Raw genomic sequence first — 21,445 nt, 5'->3', positions numbered from 1 at the left:
AGTAACTTACCCAATATCACATCAGGAGGAGAGCAAAGAATGGAATGAAATCATGGGGTCATAAGACCACAGGTCCTCTGACATGAAAATACAGCAACCTGGTTATTTGGTTTTTGTTGTTGTCGTTGAATCATTTTCCAGTCGTGTTCAGTTCTTTGTGATACCATTTGCAGCTTTGTTGTCAAAGTTACTGGTTTGCCATTTCCTTCTCCAGCTCATTTTCCAGATAAGGAAATTGAGGCAAACAGAGTTAAAAGACTCGTCCAGGATTACCCAGTCATTAATTGTCCATCTTAGATGGGAGAGGAAGGGAATGATTGAAGATGAAATTTTTTAGGAGACATATGAAGGGACAGAATCAAGGGAAGAAACTATGTATGTATAATGTGTGTGCAAATGTATGTCTGTGTGTATGAGCACATGTGTGTGCGCATGTGAACAAGTATACATGTGTACATGTGTGCATATTTGCACATGTGTGACTTGTGTGTATATTATGTATCTGTGTGCACATATGTGTTTATGTGTTGTTCATGTGTGTGTGTGTTTGTGTGTATGTTTGTGTGTATGTGAGTGTGAGTGTGTATAGTTAAACAGTGTGGCCATGGCTAAGAAAAGGCTCCCTTCAAAGACTGAAGCAGGGAACAGGATGCAGAAGGTACACGGGGATTTTGAGATGTGAACTTGGAGCCCAATTTCACCTCAGACACTTGTACTAGTTGTAAGATCCTGGGCAAGTCACTTAACTATTTTATTCCTCAATTTCTTCATCTGAAAAACGGGGGAATTGGACTTAACCTCCAAGCTCCTTTCTAGTTCCCAATCTACCATCCTGATAATTCTGTGAGACGAGGAACTTCCCGCTGGATGGCCTTGATGTCAGATGTAGTAGGAGGCAAGGTTGTCTGTTGAGAGATCCCCGGAGATGGAGGAAGGACTCTTGGTACAGAAGAGACCATAAGAAATGGCTTTCCTAATAGGACCCAGAAGATCAATTTGAGGGAGATCATCCATCTTACCCAAGCTCCTGTGTTCTCTTTTGTCTCCAGGGAAACTCATTCTTTGTGATGACTAACTTCATATCCACAGAAGGCCAGACACAAGGACTTTGTCCCGAGGTAAGGGAGGGTTGTGAGTTTTAGAACTGGAGATGACAGATGTTCTGTCAGGCAGAGGCCTGTTTTACAGCCCAATAGAGCAGACAGAAGCATCTCTCTGCATGTAGCATTTTTGTTGAAAAAAAATTTATTGAGAAAAGTGAGTGTGGGGCCCCATTAAGGATCCAAAGTGTCCATGGCTAGAGATGCAAAGATCCCACCATCTTCATGAAATGTGCTCTAATTAGCTACGTTCTCCTGGAAGGAAATGACATATATGCAGAAAATTAAATTTTAAAAATATAAAAATTATATATATAATGAAAAAATATAAAAATAATTTCCAAGGAGAAGTAGTAGCAGCCAGGAGATCAGAACAGGTTGCCTATTGAATTGAGTTTTGAAGAGAAGAATTTTAAGAGATAAAGGCAGAAGTGCATTTCATATTATTGTTCTATAAGAACCGACCAGCAGGATGATTTCAAAGAGGCCTGCAGAGTCTTATAGGAACTGATGCTGAGTGAAGCGAGCAGAACCAGGAGATCATTGTACATGGCAGCAGCAATACTATATAATGATTAATTTTGATGGACGTGGCTATTTCCAATAATGAGATGACTGAGACCAGTTCCAATGATCTTGTGATGAAGAGAGCCATCTACACCCAGAGAGAGACTGTGAGAATTGAATGTGAATCACAACATAACATTCTCACTCTTTTTTATTATTGTTCACTTGCATTTTGTTTTCTTATTCATTTTTCTTTTTGATCTGATTTTTCTTATGCAGGAAGATAATTGCATAAATATGTTTACACATATTGGATTTAACATATTTTAACATATATTTGATTGCTTGTCATCTAGGAAAGGGAGTAGGGGGAAGGAGGGGAAATTTTGGAACACAAGGCTATGCAAGGGTCAGTGTTGAAAAATTATCCGTGCATATGTTTTGAAAATAAAAAGCTTTCTGGAAGAGGAAGTGCATTCCAGTCATGAGTAATAGTCTGGGGAATTCTAAGAGATGGAAAACACAGTGGGCCAGTCAATGTGGCTGCAACAGAGTGCCTGATGCAACAGTCGTAACCAAAGCTTCAGCTTTTTCATCTTTAAAATGGGTATAATAAGACACTGCCCTCTCCATGTAGTTTTTGAGTGATATTATGGGTGATTATTGTGAAATCTGCTTTGGGTTTTACAAGTCATTACATTTTAGATTTAACATCTTAGAATTCTAATATGGTTGGTTGTTGTCCTTTGTTCTCCAAGAGAACCAAAATGACTTCACTGTGTTGGGGTCAAGGTGTAGAATATCCGACTGTGGCTTATCAAATCAATATGAACTTGGAAGGCTCTACCAAGTCAGGCACAAATCATCAATATAGGATTCTAATATGATGTGCTCATTAACCCACAATAATGCTCTCTCCCCCCATTCATTACCCTACCACAAGCAATGTAGCTGAATCTAAAAAAAAAATTGCTTTTAGTTTTAGTTTCAAGTTTTCTCCCCACCTTTAATCCTTCCCCCATCTATTTTTGAGGACAAGAAATGTGATATTCATTTATATATGTATGTGTATATATGTATATATATATATATATATATACATATATGTCATGAAATATAAATTTCTACATTAACCGTGTTTGTTTGTTTTTAAAGAAAGGAAAAGGGGCCGTTAGATGCCACAGTGGATAGAACATTGGCTCTGGATTCAGGAGGACCTCAGTTCAAATCTGCCTCAGATACTTAACATTTACTAGTTTGTCTGACCCATTGGGCAAGTAACTTAAGCCCAATGGCCTTGCAAAAAAAGAAAGAAAGAAAGAAAGAAGAAAAGAAGGAAGGAAGGAAGGAAGAAAATATGCTCTGATCTGTACTTGAGATTATCAGTTCTTTATCTAGAGATAAATCATATTTTAATGTAAATGAATTTTAACAGAGGCCTTCTGCAGATAATGCCTCAATTCAAAGGACTCTTTGTGGTCCAGCGGATAGAGGGTTGGTTTGAATCCTGCCTCAGACAACATATTAGCTCTGTGACTATGGATAGTCTTACTTCCCTGTGCTGCAGTTTCCTCATCTGCAGGGTGTGGAACTGGATGGCTGCTTCCAGCTCTAAATATATGATCTCGAAACTGCAACAGTGAAGAACATTTTGAGGGGGGAAGGGGAGAAGTTGGTTTTTCCTCAAACAATCTCGGTTCCTGTTTGCTAGGATCAACTGAGATGATATACACAAAGCAACTTGCCAATCTTAAAGTACTGTGTTGTTGAGTCATTTCGGTCATGTCCAACTCTTTGTGACCCCATTTGAGGTTTTCTTAGCAGAGATACTAGAGTGTTTTGACATTTCCTTCTCCAGCTCATTTTACAGATGAGGAAACTGAGGCAGACAGGGTTAAGTGACTTAGCCAGGATCACACAGCTGATAAATATCTGTGGTCAGATTTGAACTCAGAAGATGAGTCTTCCTGACTCTACACCTGGTGCTCTATGCACTATGGCACTACCTAGATGCCCCCAAAGTGCTCTGTAAATGCCAGTTATTATCAGCCATGATTATGAAGGCAGGGCCTGACTCTGACCACCTGTGCTTCCTATCCTGGTTGCAGCCCCAACCATCTGTTTTCTCCAGACCCACAGCCAAATTGAAGTTCCCCTGACTCTCCTACCTCGGTAACAGGCACTCCTCTTGGCTCGATATTTCTTCTCTCCATGTCTCACTCCCCCACCTTCCTGATGAAGTGGGCAGCCACTTCCATTGAGTACTTCCTGCCTTCCCCCAATTCCCAGAAACGACTCTTCCCAGCTTTCGAGCCAAGCTAAGCTTAATTCCAGGCCACATGGCTGTTTTTGGGTTCCAGTTCTCTTTTTGGCAAGAAATGTGTATTCCTCCTTCGTGTGCATTGGTTTGCCAAGGCACTGTTTAAGTAATAGAGGCTTAGGAATCAGTCTATAAAAGAGGAGAATAATTCTGGTAAGCACAGTGAATAATTGCTGGACTGGAGAGAGCTCAGAGAAACACATTCCTAAGCCCAGAAGCACAAAGGACTGGGAAACAAGTCCTTATTCCTGGTATTGTCTTTTCACAAGCTGAAATTTATTTTCTGTTGGCATGGTGCCCCATCTCTTATAACCAGCAGGAAATGTAATGGTCCCTTCTATAGACAAATCCTTTTATAAATGGCTTTTACAGACTCTACATTATTTCCTTTAAGCCTCCTACCAACCATTTGAGGCAGGCATTATTTTCCCAGTTTTTTTTTGAGACTTGGGTTCTACATCATAGATAATGCAAAGAATTAGTGGCAGGATTGGTACCAGAAAGAGTCTGGGTTTCAGATCCCAAGGACCTAGGTTGGGTTTTTTGGTCCATTTATTTTTTTAGAGTACTTTATTTTTTTTCTCCAATTACGTATAAAGACAATTTTTAATATTCATTTTTACAAAATGTGGAGTTCCAAATTTTTTCCTTCCCCTTCCCTCTTCCTAAAACAAGCAAGGGACAGCTAGGTAGCACAGTGGATAGAGCACCAGCTCTGAAGGCAGGAGGACCTGAGTTCAAATTTGGCCTCAGACACTTAACACTTCCTAGCTGTGTGAGCAAGTTACTTAACCCCAATTTCCTCCACAAAAAAAAAGGCAATTTAATATAGGTGACGTATGTACAATCAAGCAAAACATATTGTGAAAGAAGAAAGATCAAAAGAGGGAAAACACACGAAAAAATGAGGAAAGGGAAAATATCATGCTTCCATCTGCATTCAGAGTTCTTTCTCTGGAAGTGGTTACATTTTCCATCATGAGTCCTTTGTGATTACCTTGAATCATTGTATCGATGAGAAAAGCTGTCATTCACAGCTAATCATCATACATTGTTGCTGTTACTATTTACAGTGTTCTGGTTCTGCTCATTTTACTTTGCATCAGTTCATATGAGTCTTTCCAGGTTTTTCTGAAATCTGCTTCCTCATCATTTCCAAGGACCTAGTTTTGAAAGTGTTTAGGGAATTTTGGACAAGTCTTTTTATTCCCTCTGAGCCTCTGTAAAGTTAGGTCAGACTCAACGACCTCTGGGACTCTTCCAGTTCTAGATCTAGGATCTCATGAATTTATAAATCCAGATTGTTGCCGCTTTTCTGCCTTAACTACACATTTTTTAATATACAGAGTGTCCCAAAAGTCTTAGTGCAGTTTTGAGCTTTAAAAGATAAAGCTTAAGTTATAAGCTATTAAAGCTTAAAACTTCACTATGACTTTCAGGACAATCCCTTCAGTCAATTCCCAATTATATATTAAAATGCAAGAGGAAAAAAACATATATCATATAGTCCCAAATATCAGAGAGTGAAGAAATAAATGTATGTTGTAAAGTTAAGATCAAGGAATTTAGTTACAGGATCTAAATTCAAATTCTGCCTTGGCTACTTAATTCCCTAGGTAACTTCAGGCAAATCATTTTGACTCTTCAGGAGCTCATTTATTTCATCAGTGAAATGGAATTTCCAAAGTCCCTTCTGGCTCCAAATCTTTAGTCCTATGATATCTTGTTATTAATTTTAAAGTTGGGAAATCTTCTCAGAATTTCTTTTAGGCTACACCATAGAGCAAATTTATTTTCTTCATTAAACTTTGCTCAATTTGCTGTTGAAATAAGCTTGCTTTCCCTGAGCCATGTTGGTGGATCATGGAGGGGGAGAGGTGGTGTCCTAGATACATACTGATTAAAAATTGTGAAGATAGTTGGAAGGAAACTTGAGTGATCATCTGATCGATCAATGGACCAATCAATAAATGTGTTGTGCCAGGCAGTGGGACTAGAAGTACAAAAAATGAAAAATATCCCTATTCACAGAGGGCTTACATTCTATCCTCTGTAATTTATAGGTAAAGAAACAGAAATAGAAAAGTCACATGACAGATAAATGTGGAAATATGCTTAGAAGAATTGTGGATGTTTAATTTATATTGGATTACTAGGGGAATGGAGTGGGGGGAAGGGATGGAGAAAATTTTGGAACGCAGAGTTTTGCAAGGGTAAATGCTGAAATTTATCTTTGCATGTATTTGGAAAAATAAAAAGCTATTATTATTAGAAAAGTTACTTTGCAATACAGAGAAACTGAGGCAAGCAGAGATTGGTTTTCAATCTTTAATGTGGAGAGTTTAAACTAATGGACCCCATGGGACTCTTGTCCAAAGCATTCAGTACAAATACACTGAGGCGGAGAATTTATATGGGGTTTTAGTTAACTAGGATTTGCAAACAGAATACATAATCTGAGTATACAATCTTATAAGGGAAACAAAGGTAGATAAGGGGGGCAAGAACACTGGGAGGATGTCCAAGTCACAATTCCAGGAGAGGACCATAACTTAATTCTGCCAGGATAGGAGTCAAGATAAGAAGGTCGAGGGCAGGAGACAGCAAGATGAGGGGCAATACTCAAAAGGAAGAGGAATTATCCTAGCAAGAACTGAGATAATGCACCTGGGTTTTATGACACAATGGTATATAAAGGTGGTTGGAGCTTCAAAGTCCCCTCTCCCCCGGCTCTTTTTTTTTTTTTTTTTAAACTCAATTTTCCAGTCTTAATTGCAAGAAGAGGCGGTGGCTGTGGCTTATTATCCAGGGCTCAACAACATGACTTACCAAAGATCATAAAGGCAATAAATCAGGATTTGAATCCAGATCTTGAGATTATCGCTTCTGAGCTGATTTTTTTGTCCACTTCCTCCATTTTACAGATCAGGAACATGGATAGTGACGAGTGACAAAAGAGTTGTGTTCCTCATGCCAAAGGGCATTTTCTACAGAAAAATTGCCAAGTATAGATTCAGATCTGTTTCAATTTAACATATGGAAATAACAATTCACTACTAGGTACTCAAAGCATAAGGAGGAGAATAAAAATCATTCATTTTCACTTCCAAAAGCTCTTCCCATAAACCTCTCTGCCTATTCTTGAGGATAATTAGATGCCATGATGAATAGAGGATCCATCCTGAAATCAGGAGAATCTGAGTTTAAATATGGCCTTAGATACTTCCTAGCTCTGTGATCCTGGGCAAGTCACAGTGTACCTCAGTTTCCTTATCTGTAAAATGAGCTGGAGAAGGAAATGTTAAACTTCTCCTATGTCTTTGTAAGAAAATATCAAATCTTGCCTCAGACATTTACTAGCTGTGAGACCCTGGGAAGTCACTTAAAATTGTTTGCCTCAGTTTCCTCATCTGTAAAATGAGTTGGAGAAGGAAATGGCAATCCATTCCAGTATCTTTCCCAAGAAAATCCCAAATGAGGTCAAGAATAGTTGGACATGACTAAGTGACTAAACAACAACAGCATTTTTTATGGGCAAAGTTCAGGTCTGATCTCATTATCTCAGGCCAGCTAAGGCTGCTGGCTCATGTCCTACCTGCATCCCCTGCTGATTCTTTCAATTGAGATGCTCAGTCTTTGATACTCTCTCCCTTGTTCAGCCCTCAAGCCAGTGGAATATTTAGACCGGGTCCTCACCTCCCTACCAAATGGTTTTTCTCTAGCTATCACTGAAGAAAGTCCCATGGTGACTGACATCCTTTTTTTTTTTTAAAGTAAAAATAGCTCTTATATCCCTATCATTTAAAACTTATAAAGCACTTTTCTTATGCAACAATCCTTTATGATAGATGATACCGAAAAAATCTGCTCACCAGGTAGATTACAAGAAAGATTTCTAATTGGGTATGAGTCGGCCTGGATCACAGTCTGAACAGCCTTTCATCTCTGAGATTCTGTATAATCATCCCCATTTAACAGATGAGAAAACTGAGAGATAAAAGCACTGTTCCCCTCCCCAACAAGGTTATGTAGCTGCTAGGTGGTAGTACTGTGAACTTTGTAAATTCAGCGTGGCTGCTTATTCTGTTTTGTCCTGTCCTTTCCTCTGCAGTATCCCACCCGAATAACTCTTTGTTCCACTGATTGGGGATGTAAAAAAGGCAAGAAGGATCCACTGAGCAAAGGTATCTGTTCTTTCAAGTTCCTAAGACTGTGTGATAGGGGCAGCTATGGGGTGCAGTGGGATAGAGCACCAGCCCTGAAGTCAGGAGGACCTGAGTTCAAATCTGGCCTCAGACACTTAACACTTCCTTGGGACCCTGGGCAAGTCACTTAACCCCAATTGCCTCAGGAAAAAAAAAAAAAAAAAAAGACTGTGAGAGAAAGTTGAGTCCTGGGTAAGAAGCTGACACTCTATTTCCTTTTCCTAATTACATAAGTGTCTTAAGAGAGACCTGATTCAAAGTAGTCTCATAGTTTAGATTAAACATGGGAACGAAATGCACATGGCACATTTAATACTTAACAAAAGATTCACTTAGCTGTAGCCAAGGAAAGACGTTCAGGGCAGGGAAAAGATATTCCAGGTGGATATAACTGATTCAGCTGAGCTCAGTTTTTTTTATGGTGGCATTGGTTATCCTGCTGGTCTACCTGAGGGAGGACCAGGAGGACTTTCTGATCTGGCTCTTTTTGGATTCTGGTCAAGGAGCTGAGCTTTAGGTCAGTATTGGGAAAAACTAGCTTAATTTACACAGGACCTGAGGATACTGTTCTCACCATACCTGAGCCTCTGGCAGGACTCAAGAGCTTTGCCTTGGGTGATGCAATAAATAGGCCATTGGGCCCTCTCAAATTCAGCCTCAGATACTTACTAGCTCTTTGACCCCAAGCAACTCACTTAATTTCAGTTTCCTCAACTATAAAATGGAGATAATAATAATACTTATCCCCTCCCAAAATTTTTGTGAGGATCAAATGAGATAATATTTATTAAGCACTTAAATTTATTTCCTTCCTTCCATCACTCACCATTACCATCAGGCAGGTGAATCCTCAGGAAACCCAACCTATAGCAAAGTTCACGTTCATCATTCTCCCCTCTTGTGGTAAAACGAGGTAATACATCATTCACCTCATCAGAATGAGCATCCTAACTGACCTGGGCAATGCGTAATATCCAAATGATCACAAACATTGCCTGTCCTCAGGGAGCTTTCTTTAGAAGAAGCTCAAATGAACAATCAATCAATAAGAATTTGTTAAATTCCTAAATTATTGTTGTCAGACACTGTCAAGATAAGCTCCCTGAGGGCAGGGACTATTGGGGGTCTCAAGGAGTTTAAATTTTGTTGAAGAAAACAACATGTGGCCACATAAAGAAAAAACAGATATTCAAAGTAGATATAGGATAATGGGAATGGGCAGATATTATTAGCAACAAAAAGAAAGAGAGGATGGAAGAAAGGAAGGAAGGGAAAAAGGAAGAAAGGAAAGAAAGGAGGGAAGGAAAGAAGAAAGAAAGGAAGGAAGGAAGGAAGAAAGGAAGGAAGGAAGGAAGGAAGGAAGGAAGGAAGGAAGGAAGGAAGAAAAAAGCCAGGGATTCTAAAAGTGGTTGATATTCCAGATGTGGTAGGATGTTATGGAGGTATAGAGATAGGAGATACAATGTCATATATAACAATCAATCAATCAAAAAGTATTTATTTTTTGGACAACTTTAAAAGAGCTTTTTATTTTTAATTTACTTTTTTTTTTTTTTAACATTTTTACTCAAAGTTTTGAGTTCCAAATTTTATCCTTCCTTCCCCTCCTCTCCCTGAGGCAGTAAGCAATCAGATATAGGTTATATGTGTGGAAATAATTAGACATTTTGTATAAGACGAATAAAAGAAAAAAAAAAAGAAAGTGGAAAATAGCAAGCTTAAGTCCGTATTCAATTAATATCAGTTCTTTCTCTCAAAAAGTATTTATTAAGTAGCTAAGAGGTACCAGGCACTGGGTCAAGTAAAAATAAAAAATTTGGTTGGAACATAAGAGTACACGAAGGGAGTGAAATATGATAAGCCTGGAGAAGTAGACTGGAGTCAGACCAAGAATTGATTTTAAATGTCAGAAAGAGAAGTTTGTATGCTTTCCTAGAGACAACAGAGAGTCACTGGACCTTTTTGAACAAGGTAGTGATGTGGTCAGATCTAGCTGGAGGTAATTGATTCCTAATTGGTCTTCCTGACTTCAGCTCTCTTTCCTGCCAAGTCTGGATTCTCTCCCCACTTTTCTACTCTGTTTCAGTTTCCGATGAACAGGTAATTCTTCTTGCCAACACCAATCCTCTATTTGTGCCCTTGATCCTAACACATTTCCACTTGCAGATTGCCTTCACAATCATCTGTTATCTCTCCCTAATCTCCAGTCTCTCTTTATCTCCTGGCTACTTCCCTGAGGCCTAGAATCCTGCCTCAATCTTCTCTATCCTTAATCCTTTTTCTGTCTTTCCTCCTCCTCTTCCTCCTCCTTTTTCTCCTCCTCCTCCTCCTTCTCCTCCTCCTCCTCCTCTTCCTCCTCCTCTTCCTTCTCCTTCCCCTCCTCCTCCTCTTTCTTCTTCTTTCCCCTTTTTTTCCTTCTTCCCCTTCTTCTCTCTCTCTCTCTCTCTCTCTCTCTCTCTCTCTCTCTCTCTCTCTCTCTCATTCTAGATAATGAAGTCTATTTAGGACAACTTGAGTCTTATATGCCTATGAACCTCCAAGGGGCAATGCCCAGTAGGCATTTGGTGCTGCAGAACCACTGCTCAGGAAGAAGTTTAGGGCTGAGTGTATAGCTTTGGAGTTAAATGCATAGAGATGATCATTGAACTCATGGGAACACATGAGATCATGAAAGAGACTATAGAGAGAAGGACCTCAGACAGAGCCTTTGAGTACCTCCAAAGTAGGAAGTCCAGCCAAGAAGACAGAAGAGGATTGGTTCAGCCAAGTAGGAGGAGATTTGAGGCTTCCATTGTTCCATGCAAAAACTTGTTTTGATTTTCCTTATTACTGGATTATTATTTCTGTTTGAGCTTAATGGGGAACCTAGAAAGAAGATTTTCCTCGATGCCTTAGTCATGTCTCAATCTGGGAAAGGGGAGTTGGGATATCTAAGAGGTCCTTTCCATTTTTAAGAATATGTGATTCCTACAGGGATTCAGACAGGAAGGTGCGTGCAGTACAATGCAACCCAAAAGACCTGCGAGGTCTCTGCTTGGTGCCCCGTGGAACCAGAAAGAGATGCTCCTAAGTAAGTAAGATGTGTTATCCATTTCCATCTTCCTCAGTATCTTAACTGAAGTGAATTGTAAAATACAGGTTGTTGTAGTTGGTCCCTCTCAATTCTGGGAATAGTCTGATTCTGCATGGAACCTATTTGATCGATGTTTGTTGAATGAACAAATGAATGAATGAATGAGTCACTTGAATCTGTGCCTGCAGTGACAAAGTAGAACATATATCTAATTTTTGTGGGATCAAGTAAAGCTGTGACAGCAGGTAGGTAGCTAACATATAGACTGGACTTAGATATATACACAGCTAGTCTCTACCCAAAAGCTGCTTAACACAAAAGGTAGAAGCTAAGAAGGGGAGAATCACTGGGGTATAATAGATAAAGAACTAGACCTAGAATCAGAAAGACTTGGATTCAAATCCTTCCTGACATTTAGTGGTCGGGTGATCCTGATTGAGTCATTAAATCATTATAAGCCTCAGTTTCCTCATCTGTTAAATGAGAGGGTTGGACTTCAGATCCCATAAGATTTGAATCTATCATGTCTCAGGACTCTTCTCTGGGAACACACATCCTTTCACTGAAACTTGTCTTTAAACAGTATCTTTAGAATCCAGTGGTGAGAGAAGGGGAAAAATACTGAGGGCTGACTTTTTAAAAGAATTTAGGAGTTCAAACCTCGTCTCAGACACTTACCACTTACCACTAGCTGTGTGATCCTGGGCAAGTCACTTAACCCCAATTTTCTTTCAAAAAAAAGTAAAAGACTTTAGGAAAAAGACATACTCTACTGTCAGAGGGATAAGGATGTGTGAATACCTCCATCCCCCACTCATCTCTAGCTCTGGGGACTGTAATCAAATCAACAGGGTCATTCTTGAAAAGGGCATACTAATCAAATGTGCTATGTGCTCTACCCACCGTCCTTTGATTTTCCTCTCTGCCCTCCCACTCTCCATACATTGTTTTCCCTTTTAGAAGGTGTACTCTACTAGGGCAGGGATTCATGATTTTTTTTCCTTCCTTCCTTCCCTTTCTTTCTTTCTTTCTCTCTCTCTCTCTCTCTCTCTCTCTCTCTCTCTCTCTCTCTCTCTTTCTTCCTTTCTTTCTTTCTCTTTCTTTCTTTCTTTTTCTTCTTCTCAGTGCTTAGCAAAGTTTCTGACAAATTAATCACTGTTTTTACATGCATGCCTCCATTCATTGATTCAATATTAGCTCAGGATGCATCAAGCTACTGAAATTGCCTATCATCTCATTCTAGTTGCTTAGAACTCCTCATCTGCAAAAAGGAGATAATAACAGCACTTACCTCCCAGGATTGTTGTGAAGATAAAATGAGCTAATATTTATAAAGCATGTCCCAAGCTATAAAAATGTTGGCTATTATTATCTCTATCTTTAAACCATAAGCCCCATACTTAACACAATAGTCCAGATGAATTCTAATAAGGGCTGAGGACACCTGCCTAATCCTAGAAGCTATGTTTTCCTCCTTTTTGAATTGGAAGAGGTGATTGACCTTGACTTAAGAAAGACTGGTCACACCAGTCCCTGGTGGCCGCTTAAAAGGCTGAATTCTATAGCTCTGCAGGAGTCTAGGGGACAAACAAAACCTTGTCCTTGAAAGAGAATCGTTTTTTTTTTTTTTTTTGCCACTTTAAGGAGAGATGGGAGAGCAGAATTTTCTCTATCTTCTACCCTGAATCTCAGTTTCTTCATCTGTAAAATAAAGACTTCTAATGTCCCTTCCAGTTCTAAATCCCATGATCCTGTCAAGCAGTTCTAGCTATTTTCTTTATAGACCTAGCTCTTCTTGAAGCACATCCCTTTCACCATCCCCCACATTCCCAGTCCATAATGAACTGTCTCATATTAAAACTCATCGGTTTGCACTTCTCTTGTGGATTTTCCAAAGATTATTCTGCATTCTAATTTTCTCTGTGTTTGCTGGATCCCCTTATTAGACTCTCAGCTGTCATAACAGCTCTTGACATTGTCAAAGATTTTGAGCTTTGGAACTGAGCCATGGTCCTTACCATTCATATTCTATTTCTTCCTCTCAGGCCAGCTCTCCTAATCAGTGCCGAAAACTTCACTGTGCTCATAAAGAACAACATTGATTTCCCAGGCCACAATTATACCACGTAAGTGTTCCAAGTTCCTGACTCAGCCCCCAAAATGAGGTGAACACAACTTTTTAATGAAAATTTTCCTTCTTCTAAAAATGGAATTCCTTTTTTTTTTTTTTTTTTTTTTTTTTTTTTTTGCAGAAGAAACATTTTACCAGGAGTCAATATTACTTGTACATTTCATAAGACTCAGAATCCACAGTGTCCAATCTTTAGGCTGGGAGATATCTTCCGAGAAGTAGGGGAAAATTTTTCTGATGTGGCTATACAGGTGAGAAAAACTTTTTTTTTGGCAAAGAAGGGATTTCTCACCTTAAAAAGTTTGAGTATAAAGTAGTCTAAGATGAAGACCACCATGAAGATGTCCATGAGGTGCCGTGTCATCCATTACACTTCGGTAGGTCAGGTCACAGTATTGTGCTCTCCCTTCAAGATAATGAGAAACAGTGTCTACTAGTCTACATGTCATTAAGCAAAGGCCTGATGAATAAAATTATTCTGGTCTGGGCTTCAGGCCTGGAAAATTTTTATAACACTTTTCATGGATAGAGAGAATAATGGCACCATGCTAAGTGCAAAGTCCAGATTACGTCATCATCATCTACAGCATCATTATCGTCATCATCATTATTATCATAAATAGCGTAAGCTTTAGGACTTGCAAAACTGATTTAATTATCCACACAGAATCTGGAGCAATCCTCCTGAAACTAAGGACTAGGAATAGAATTGATTCTCATAATTAAATGGCACTGCCCTCTATCTGTTGTCTCCTGCATTAGAGTGTAAGCTTCTCAAGCCCAGGAACTAATTCAGTTTTTTCCCTTGTATCCTTAACTCCTAGCATCATGCTTGGCTGCTATCAATCAATGGACAAGTATTTATTAAGTGCATATTATGTGCCACATATTATGCTAGGAACTGGAAGTATACAAAGAATGAGACAATCCCAACTCATAAAAAAGTTACATTCTAATGGGAGAGACAAATATGTAAAAACAGGTATAAATATAAAGTTAATATGTACACACACAAAGTCGTTAAAAACAAGAGAGTTTGGAAGGGAGGGCAACAGCAATTCGAGGAATGACTTCATGAAAATATGGCACATAAAAAGCTCTTAAAAGTACTATTTTTCATCTTGTCCATGTAATATCCAAACCAAGGGATTTAGAGAATGGTAGTTTCTCCAGAAATAGATTATATTAGAATTGGTGGCACATGTTATTTGACTTTTGGTCTTATATCCTCAGCGCTTTGAATAGATATTTGTTATGTAGTATTAATAAATACCAATTTATTGCTTTATAGGGCTAGTATCTTGCATCTAGATGGTATAATGGTTAGAGTGCAGGCCCTGGAGTCAAGAAGACCTGAATTCAAATCTGTTCTTAGACACTTACTAGTTATGTGACCCTGAGGATGACATTTGACTCTGTTTGCCTCAGTTTGCTCATCTGGAAAATGAGCTGGAGAGGAAAATGGCAAACTCCAGTACCTTTGCCAAGAAAACCCCAAATGAGGTCATGAAAAGTGCTTCATGACTGAACAAAATTATCCATTAATGTGATAAAATATCCATTAATATAATGCATACTTCATGAACTCTAAATAATGATCAGCTTTTGTTCTTGTTCAGTAGTTTTTCCATGATCCCTTGTGGGGTTTTCTTGACAGAGATATCAGAGTAATTTGCCATTTCCCTCTCCAGTTCATTTAACAGCTGAGGAAACTAAAGCAAACAGGACTGAGTGACTTGCACAGGGTCACAAACCTAGTAAATTTTTGAGGCTGCATTTGAATTCCAGAAGCTGAGTCTTCCTAATTTCAGGCTTGCATACTCTGTGCATTAAATCATCTAGTTGCCTCAATGATTAGCTGTGGAGGTTCAATTCACTGCTGAAGTTGATTTCTACCCTGTAACCAAGAAGCCTTGAATTTCTATTTTAACCTTCAAGTAAGGTGTCAATCAACAAACATTTAGCACAGAGACATAGAACCTCAAGAGTTGGAAGAAATTTCAGAAGTTATCTAATCCATTCCCCACTACAAAAAGAATCCCCCTTACAATATTCCCTGTGAATGTTCATCTAGCTGTATTGAATACCAACTGGACTATGGGGTCTTAGAGAGTACAGAGTAAAATACAATCTCTGCCTTCAAGGGTTTTAAATTGAGTTGAAGACTAGGAAATATACAAATAAAAAATGTCACTAATAATATTAAATAGCAATGGTTAATATTAAATGATCAAAATGAATAATAAATGCTTGTGGAGGGAGAGAGTCCCTTTGGATTGTATTCTTTGGGTTGGGTCTGGAAGGATCAATAAAGGAGCAAAGGAGCAAAGATATCGATAGTAGAAAACCTCAACGCCATTTGTGGGAGACTGTAGATCAGTTTGGCTGATGTCTAGCCCTGATAATAGTGAAGTGAACCTTTAAGCTGAAGTATTTAATGTTATCTCATGTTTCATGTTTCCAGGGTGGAATTATGGGCATTGAGATCTACTGGGACTGCAACTTAGACCGATGGTTTCATTCCTGCCGCCCAAAGTATAGTTTCCGTCGTCTTGATGACAGGACCACCATTGAGTCTTTATATCCTGGCTATAATTTCAGGTAAAGCACTACAAGATGTCATTAAGAGCAAGTGATTGGATTTCCTAAGTTTTGCCAGTATTTTCTGGTACATCAAGATGCTAAATTTATCATCTTAATCATCTTTAAATTTATCATACTATTTGTCTATCTATCATCTATCTATCCCTCCATCTGTACATATCCATGTATCTGTCTATCTGTCTGTCTGTCTGTCTACTTATCCATTCACTTATCTCTCTCTTTCCATCTATCCATCCATATATCTATCTATACATCCATTTATACATATCCATCCATCTATGTATCTATGTGTCTATCCATCTATCTACTTATCCATCCATCCATCTGTCCACCTATCCGTCCATCCATCCATTTATCCATCTATCTTTCTATCATCTATCTATGTATCTACTTACCCATGTACCTTTTGTTTTGTTTAATTGTTTCAGTTGTGTCCAGTATAGATGTGACTCCATGAATCCATTTGGAATTTTCTTGGCAAAAGTACTGGAATGGCTTTCCATTCCTTTTTTATATCATTTTGAAATTGAAGCAAAAAGGGTATAGTGACTTGCCCAGGCTAACACAGTCAGTACATGTCTAAAGCCAGATTTGAATTCAGGCTCAGCTCTTTATGTACCATAGTGCCACTTAGCAGTCCTACCTGTATACCTCCCTTTATTATTTATATATATTATTATATTTATTATTTATATAAATTACATGTTAGCGGCTTACTATTTAATAGATGCTTACTAAATGAGTGAGTCACTAGATTATCTTTAAGGTCCCTTCCAGCTCTAAATCCTGTCCTTCAAAGCACCAGAATAGGGAGAAAGCTTTTGTAAACTTTTTGAGAAACTGGCAGAGGATAGAGGGAGGCAGAAGAGTGTGTGTGTGTGTGTGTGTGTGTGTGTGTGTGTGTGTGCTCACGCTCTTACTTAATGCTGCATCTTCTGGCTGAATACTTTGTGATCATTACAGGAAAAATGAACACGATTAGACATTGCCTTCCTGTCAGCAGGAGCTAGATTGGGAAACCATAAGGAGCAATCTGTCAATTTGATGCTAGTAAATGTCCTTTGATTCTCCAAGCTAAGTCTGAGAACATGAGTTCCTAGGGTGATGTTAAATTCTCTGGGAAACAGAGACAGGTATAACATTGATATTTACTAAGAATAAAGTGTTAGATTATGTATTTCACTGAATAGGCAACAGAGAAAATCTTTGTAGAAAGAGAAAATGGCAATACCAGAGAGATTTCCCCAAAAGCTCTTCTCAAAATAATCTTACAAGTTAGGAGAAGACAGGTTATGGCTGTTATTCAATCCAAATCAATTCAATTCAACAAACACATGTTAAACACCTACTATGTGCCGAGTACAGTGTTAGATGCAGAGAATACAAAGGCAAAAATGAACTCCCACCTGTCATCAGGGAGCTTACATTCTACTATCTCTTTACAGTTGAACTCTGCAGGTTATGTGATACACTTCTATTTTTCTCAGAAGGTGATGGGAAAAGGCATAAATTTGTTCCCCAACATTGTGGCTCAGTCCCTTGTTGCTCCTTGTTGAACTTGTATGTCAGTAAGAGAGAAAACCAAAACCAGCATTCTCTATTTAGCTTGCATTTGAATGTGCTGAATTACCAAACTAGCTTTACATTCACTTCCACATCCTAACATATTTACAATTGAAACCATTAATTTAAAAACCATAAAATGCTGTTAACTTCTGTCTGCTTTGAAATAATAATTTGAAATGAATGCAGCTTGTCTTCAGCCATCAGATTTCTTTCTAACCTTTCATTCAGTTAGGTTTTTAAAAGTTATTTTTAGGAAGAAAAATAAAATTTAAAATATTTCCCTCAAATTCCCAGGGGGTAGGGAGATATAGAGGAAGTGGGGAAAGATGGACGATATAAGGAGGGAGAGATGGGAAGAGAAGACAGAGAGGCAGATAGAGACAGACAGAGTAGAAAGACTGAGAGAGAGAGAGAAAGAGAGAGAGAGGGGGGGGAGGGAGGGAGGGAGAGGAAAAGAAGAAGAAAGATAAGGGGATTGAGAAAAGGAAGAGAGGAAAAAGATGTAGAGGACCATGTGCTTTATTATCTTCTATTCAAGATTCTTGGGGTTTGACCCCCTTGTGATGCTTTCCCTTGCCTCCAATTCTTTCCTCTATGCCTTCAAGTAGTCTTTTTTTCTCTAAAGTACTCAGTCCTGGAAACCTGGAAAAAACCTGGACTCAGAGAGATAGGGTTCAGAAACTCCCACTTTTGGTCACCTAGATCTCCTCTCCCCAGCTGCCATCTCTGAGACTGAGTGGAGAGGAGTAGATGGTCCCTCGTGGGAAGTGGGCACTGTGCCCACGTATAGATTTCAATCACCAGGGACCCAAATCTACCTCAGTTGTCTTTGGATCCCATACCAACATGGAATATCAAAATATACTAATTACTATTATAGAAGTTTATTAAAATACTCTTGGAAAACGTTTCTTTAAATCTTATGTGGCTCATCTCTTGTTGGAGGGAGGAAGGGCTATATATGGGGAATATAAAGATAGTTATGAGAGAGGGAAGAGAGATCTAGAGGGGGGAGAGAGAGAGAACGAGAGAGAGAAGAGGAAGGAGAGGGAGAGAAAGAGAGAGAAATGGAGAGAGGGGAAGAGAGAAAGGGAGAGAAATGGAGAGGTGGGGAGAGAGAGAAGGGAGAGAGAGAGAGAGAGAGAGAGAGAGAGAGAGAGAGAGAGAGAGAGAGGAGGGAGAGAGAGAGAGAGAGAGAGAGAGAGAGAGAGAGAGAGAGAGAGAGATCTATGATCTGGTTCTCATAAGCAGAATTTCACAGATTTCACAATAACTATTATATGGGCAAAGCCAGGCCTTCACCTATGTAAAGGGCATGAGTCTGGTGGATCAGAGGAAAAGAAGGATGGTATGTATTTCATGTACGGCCATGAAAACAAGTTCCTGAACTGGAAAATATAGATCAGATCATTACAGCAAAAGAGGAAATGAATTTTAAATCAGGAAGCATTTGACTACAGACTGACACAGACACATAGATGGCTTAGACTGGTGGGAAAGGGACATTGTGACAGTGGAAGGGAGAATGTTTCTAGGCTTTCTCCTTTCTGTATACCAATAGAGGATATGTTTCTTAAGATCCCTCTAAGCATAACTTTTATAAGCACCTACGATGTGCTGGGCATTGTGCTAAGGACAAAGAAAGAACACAGGTGATCCTTGTTCTCTAGGGGCTCCCAATCTTGTAAAACAGGGGAGATTTTCTGAGGTGGGCAGCCAGAGCGGAAATGATCTGAGAAAGTGTGAATGTCAGGGTTGATTTCATCTTGCAGAATGATGAATTTCTGAAAATGGTGACGTCTAGGAAAGCAGATAAAAGTGGGAAATGATAAAAGATTCCCTAGGATCTCTCCTTAAATGCTAGAGGATCAGAGAGGAGCGCCCCACTCTATCCAGAGAGACAGAGACAGAAAGAGACAGAGAAACAGAGACAGAGAGAGAAACGGAGAGAGACAGATGGAGACAGAGAAACAGAGACAGACAGAGACAAGAGACAGAGACAGAGAAACAGAGAGATAGAGAAACAGAGAAACAGAAAGAGAGAGACAGAGACAGAAAGACACACACAGAGAAGCCTCATAGGTTGTTGAGGATTGTGAGCACTGGAATTAATTTCTTCATCCAGAGTGATAAGTTTCTGGAGATGGTCCAGGAAAGCTGCTGGATGGGAAAGGATCCATTATTGCCTGTTATTATGAGTTAAGGGAACTTAGCAAGCAGAGGTTAAGTGATGTGCCTGGGATCACAAGAGCTACCAAGTGTCTAAAGTTGGATTTCAACTCAGGTCTTTCTAGCTCCAGGCCCAGGACTGTCCCTTTGGCCTCCATCTACCACTAATGCAGCTCTCCCTTCCTCCCCCTCCCCCTCATACTTTTCTTAGCTGCTGGCGTTAGAGTTTCAGTGGCTAGAAAGTTCCTCCCCTGCTGCTAGGCTGATAACTAATGATCCTCAGACAACTGACCTAGGCCCCACTGCTGTGTCCAAAGTCCTTAGTTTTCAAGGCTCTTTACTGGCTCATAGTCTGAGAATCTGGGGGTTTCCCAGCAAGTCTAAAAGACCATCAGAACTCTAAGAAGGGCTGCAATTTGGGGGCTAGTGGAAGAAATGTCAACACAACAAAACACTCATAAAATCACAAATGCCCAAGACTGAATGAACTCCAACTGAGCCAGAAAATGCTCTAGCTGACGATGTCACCCTAACTTTTCTGGGACTCATTTTCTCCATATGTAAGATGAGGGATTTGGATTAGATGAATGCTAATGTCACAATTATAAATCTATAAACCTGTCATTCTGAAACTTAACTTCTCTTGGCCTCAGTTTCCCCATCTATAAAATGAAGAAAGTGGCCTTTAAGGCTACTTCTAGCTTGAAATTTATATGTCACAAGGCAGGACAGGCTTTTCCCGAAATCTCATCAAAAAGTTTCGTATTTTGCTAATCGTGTGTTCGTCCTTTCTTACAGATTTGCCAGATATTATATGGAAGGAAACGTCGAAAAACGGAATCTGATTAAAGCTTTTGGAATCCGCTTTGACATTCTGGTTTTTGGCACAGTAAGCATTTCTCTTCCATCCATTCCTGTGGCCAGTTATCCCTGGAACTGCTCAGAGGGATGAAGAAGTGACTTTTTCCCTCTTTTCCTCAATTCCTTGTATTTTGAAGGTAGATCAAGGAGGAAGAAATGCCCTGAGTATGAACTGTTCAATTGAAAATCCCGTAGGAGGGCAGGAAGATTCTAGCATTTAAATTAAGAGAATTCGGCAAATGATAATGATTGTTTCCTATTTGCCGATAATTTAATATGAATGTGAGCTCCTGCCATTTCTCTTTGTATCCTCAATGTGTAGTAGACAATAGATAAGGATTATAGATTATGGTTAGGACATAGGTGGTGCCATAGTGCACAGAGCACTGCTCTTGGAATCGGGAAGACTCATCTTCATGAATTCAAGATACAAGCTGTGTGACCCTGGACAAGTCACTTACCCCTGTTTGTCTCAGTTTCCTCATCTGTAAAATGAACTGGAGAAGGAAATGGCAAATCACTCTAGTATCTTTACCAAGGAAACCACAAATAGGGTCATGAAGAATCAGACATCATTTAAAAATAATTGAAGCGACACTGATGGTTGGGGGGATCTGAAATCCAAGGCAATGAACATTCCTCCACCAATGCAAATCAGTAACTATTAGTCTTATAGGATTGAAAAACTAAGTGACTTGTCTAGGGTCACACAGTCAACATGTGTCAGAGGGGACACTTGAAACCAGATCTTCCTATTACATCAGTCCTTCTTCCACCACCCACCCTCCTCCACAGCTTCTCCTGAACTATTAATGCTGATAATAATATCATAATTATAAATGGCTTATTATACTTTAAAAAGCATTTCCCTTAAAACAATCCTTTGAGGTAGACAGTCCAAATATTAAA

The 21,445-nt window shown here is 39.3% G+C and overlaps 1 protein-coding gene across 2 annotated transcripts in view; it reads left to right on the top strand.

Annotated features, from left to right (window-relative positions):
• P2RX7 (purinergic receptor P2X 7) overlaps positions 1 to 21,445 on the top strand; it is a 39,556-nt gene that overhangs the window by 8,310 nt on the left and 9,801 nt on the right. The window contains exons 3-9 of one of the 2 annotated variants that reach the window (XM_003761038.4): positions 1,050 to 1,118; positions 8,039 to 8,111; positions 11,106 to 11,202; positions 13,251 to 13,331; positions 13,458 to 13,587; positions 15,801 to 15,937; positions 20,474 to 20,564. In XM_003761038.4, the coding sequence (XP_003761086.1) occupies positions 1,050 to 1,118; positions 8,039 to 8,111; positions 11,106 to 11,202; positions 13,251 to 13,331; positions 13,458 to 13,587; positions 15,801 to 15,937; positions 20,474 to 20,564 (678 nt within the window). The remainder of the gene's footprint in view (positions 1 to 1,049; positions 1,119 to 8,038; positions 8,112 to 11,105; positions 11,203 to 13,250; positions 13,332 to 13,457; positions 13,588 to 15,800; positions 15,938 to 20,473; positions 20,565 to 21,445) is intronic. The other variant, XM_031948558.1, reaches the window with a different exon arrangement.

Source organism: Sarcophilus harrisii, chromosome 1 (genome assembly GCF_902635505.1).
Source record: "Sarcophilus harrisii chromosome 1, mSarHar1.11, whole genome shotgun sequence".
NCBI lineage: Eukaryota > Metazoa > Chordata > Mammalia > Dasyuromorphia > Dasyuridae > Sarcophilus > Sarcophilus harrisii.
This window is presented reverse-complemented; position numbering and strand designations above follow the sequence as displayed.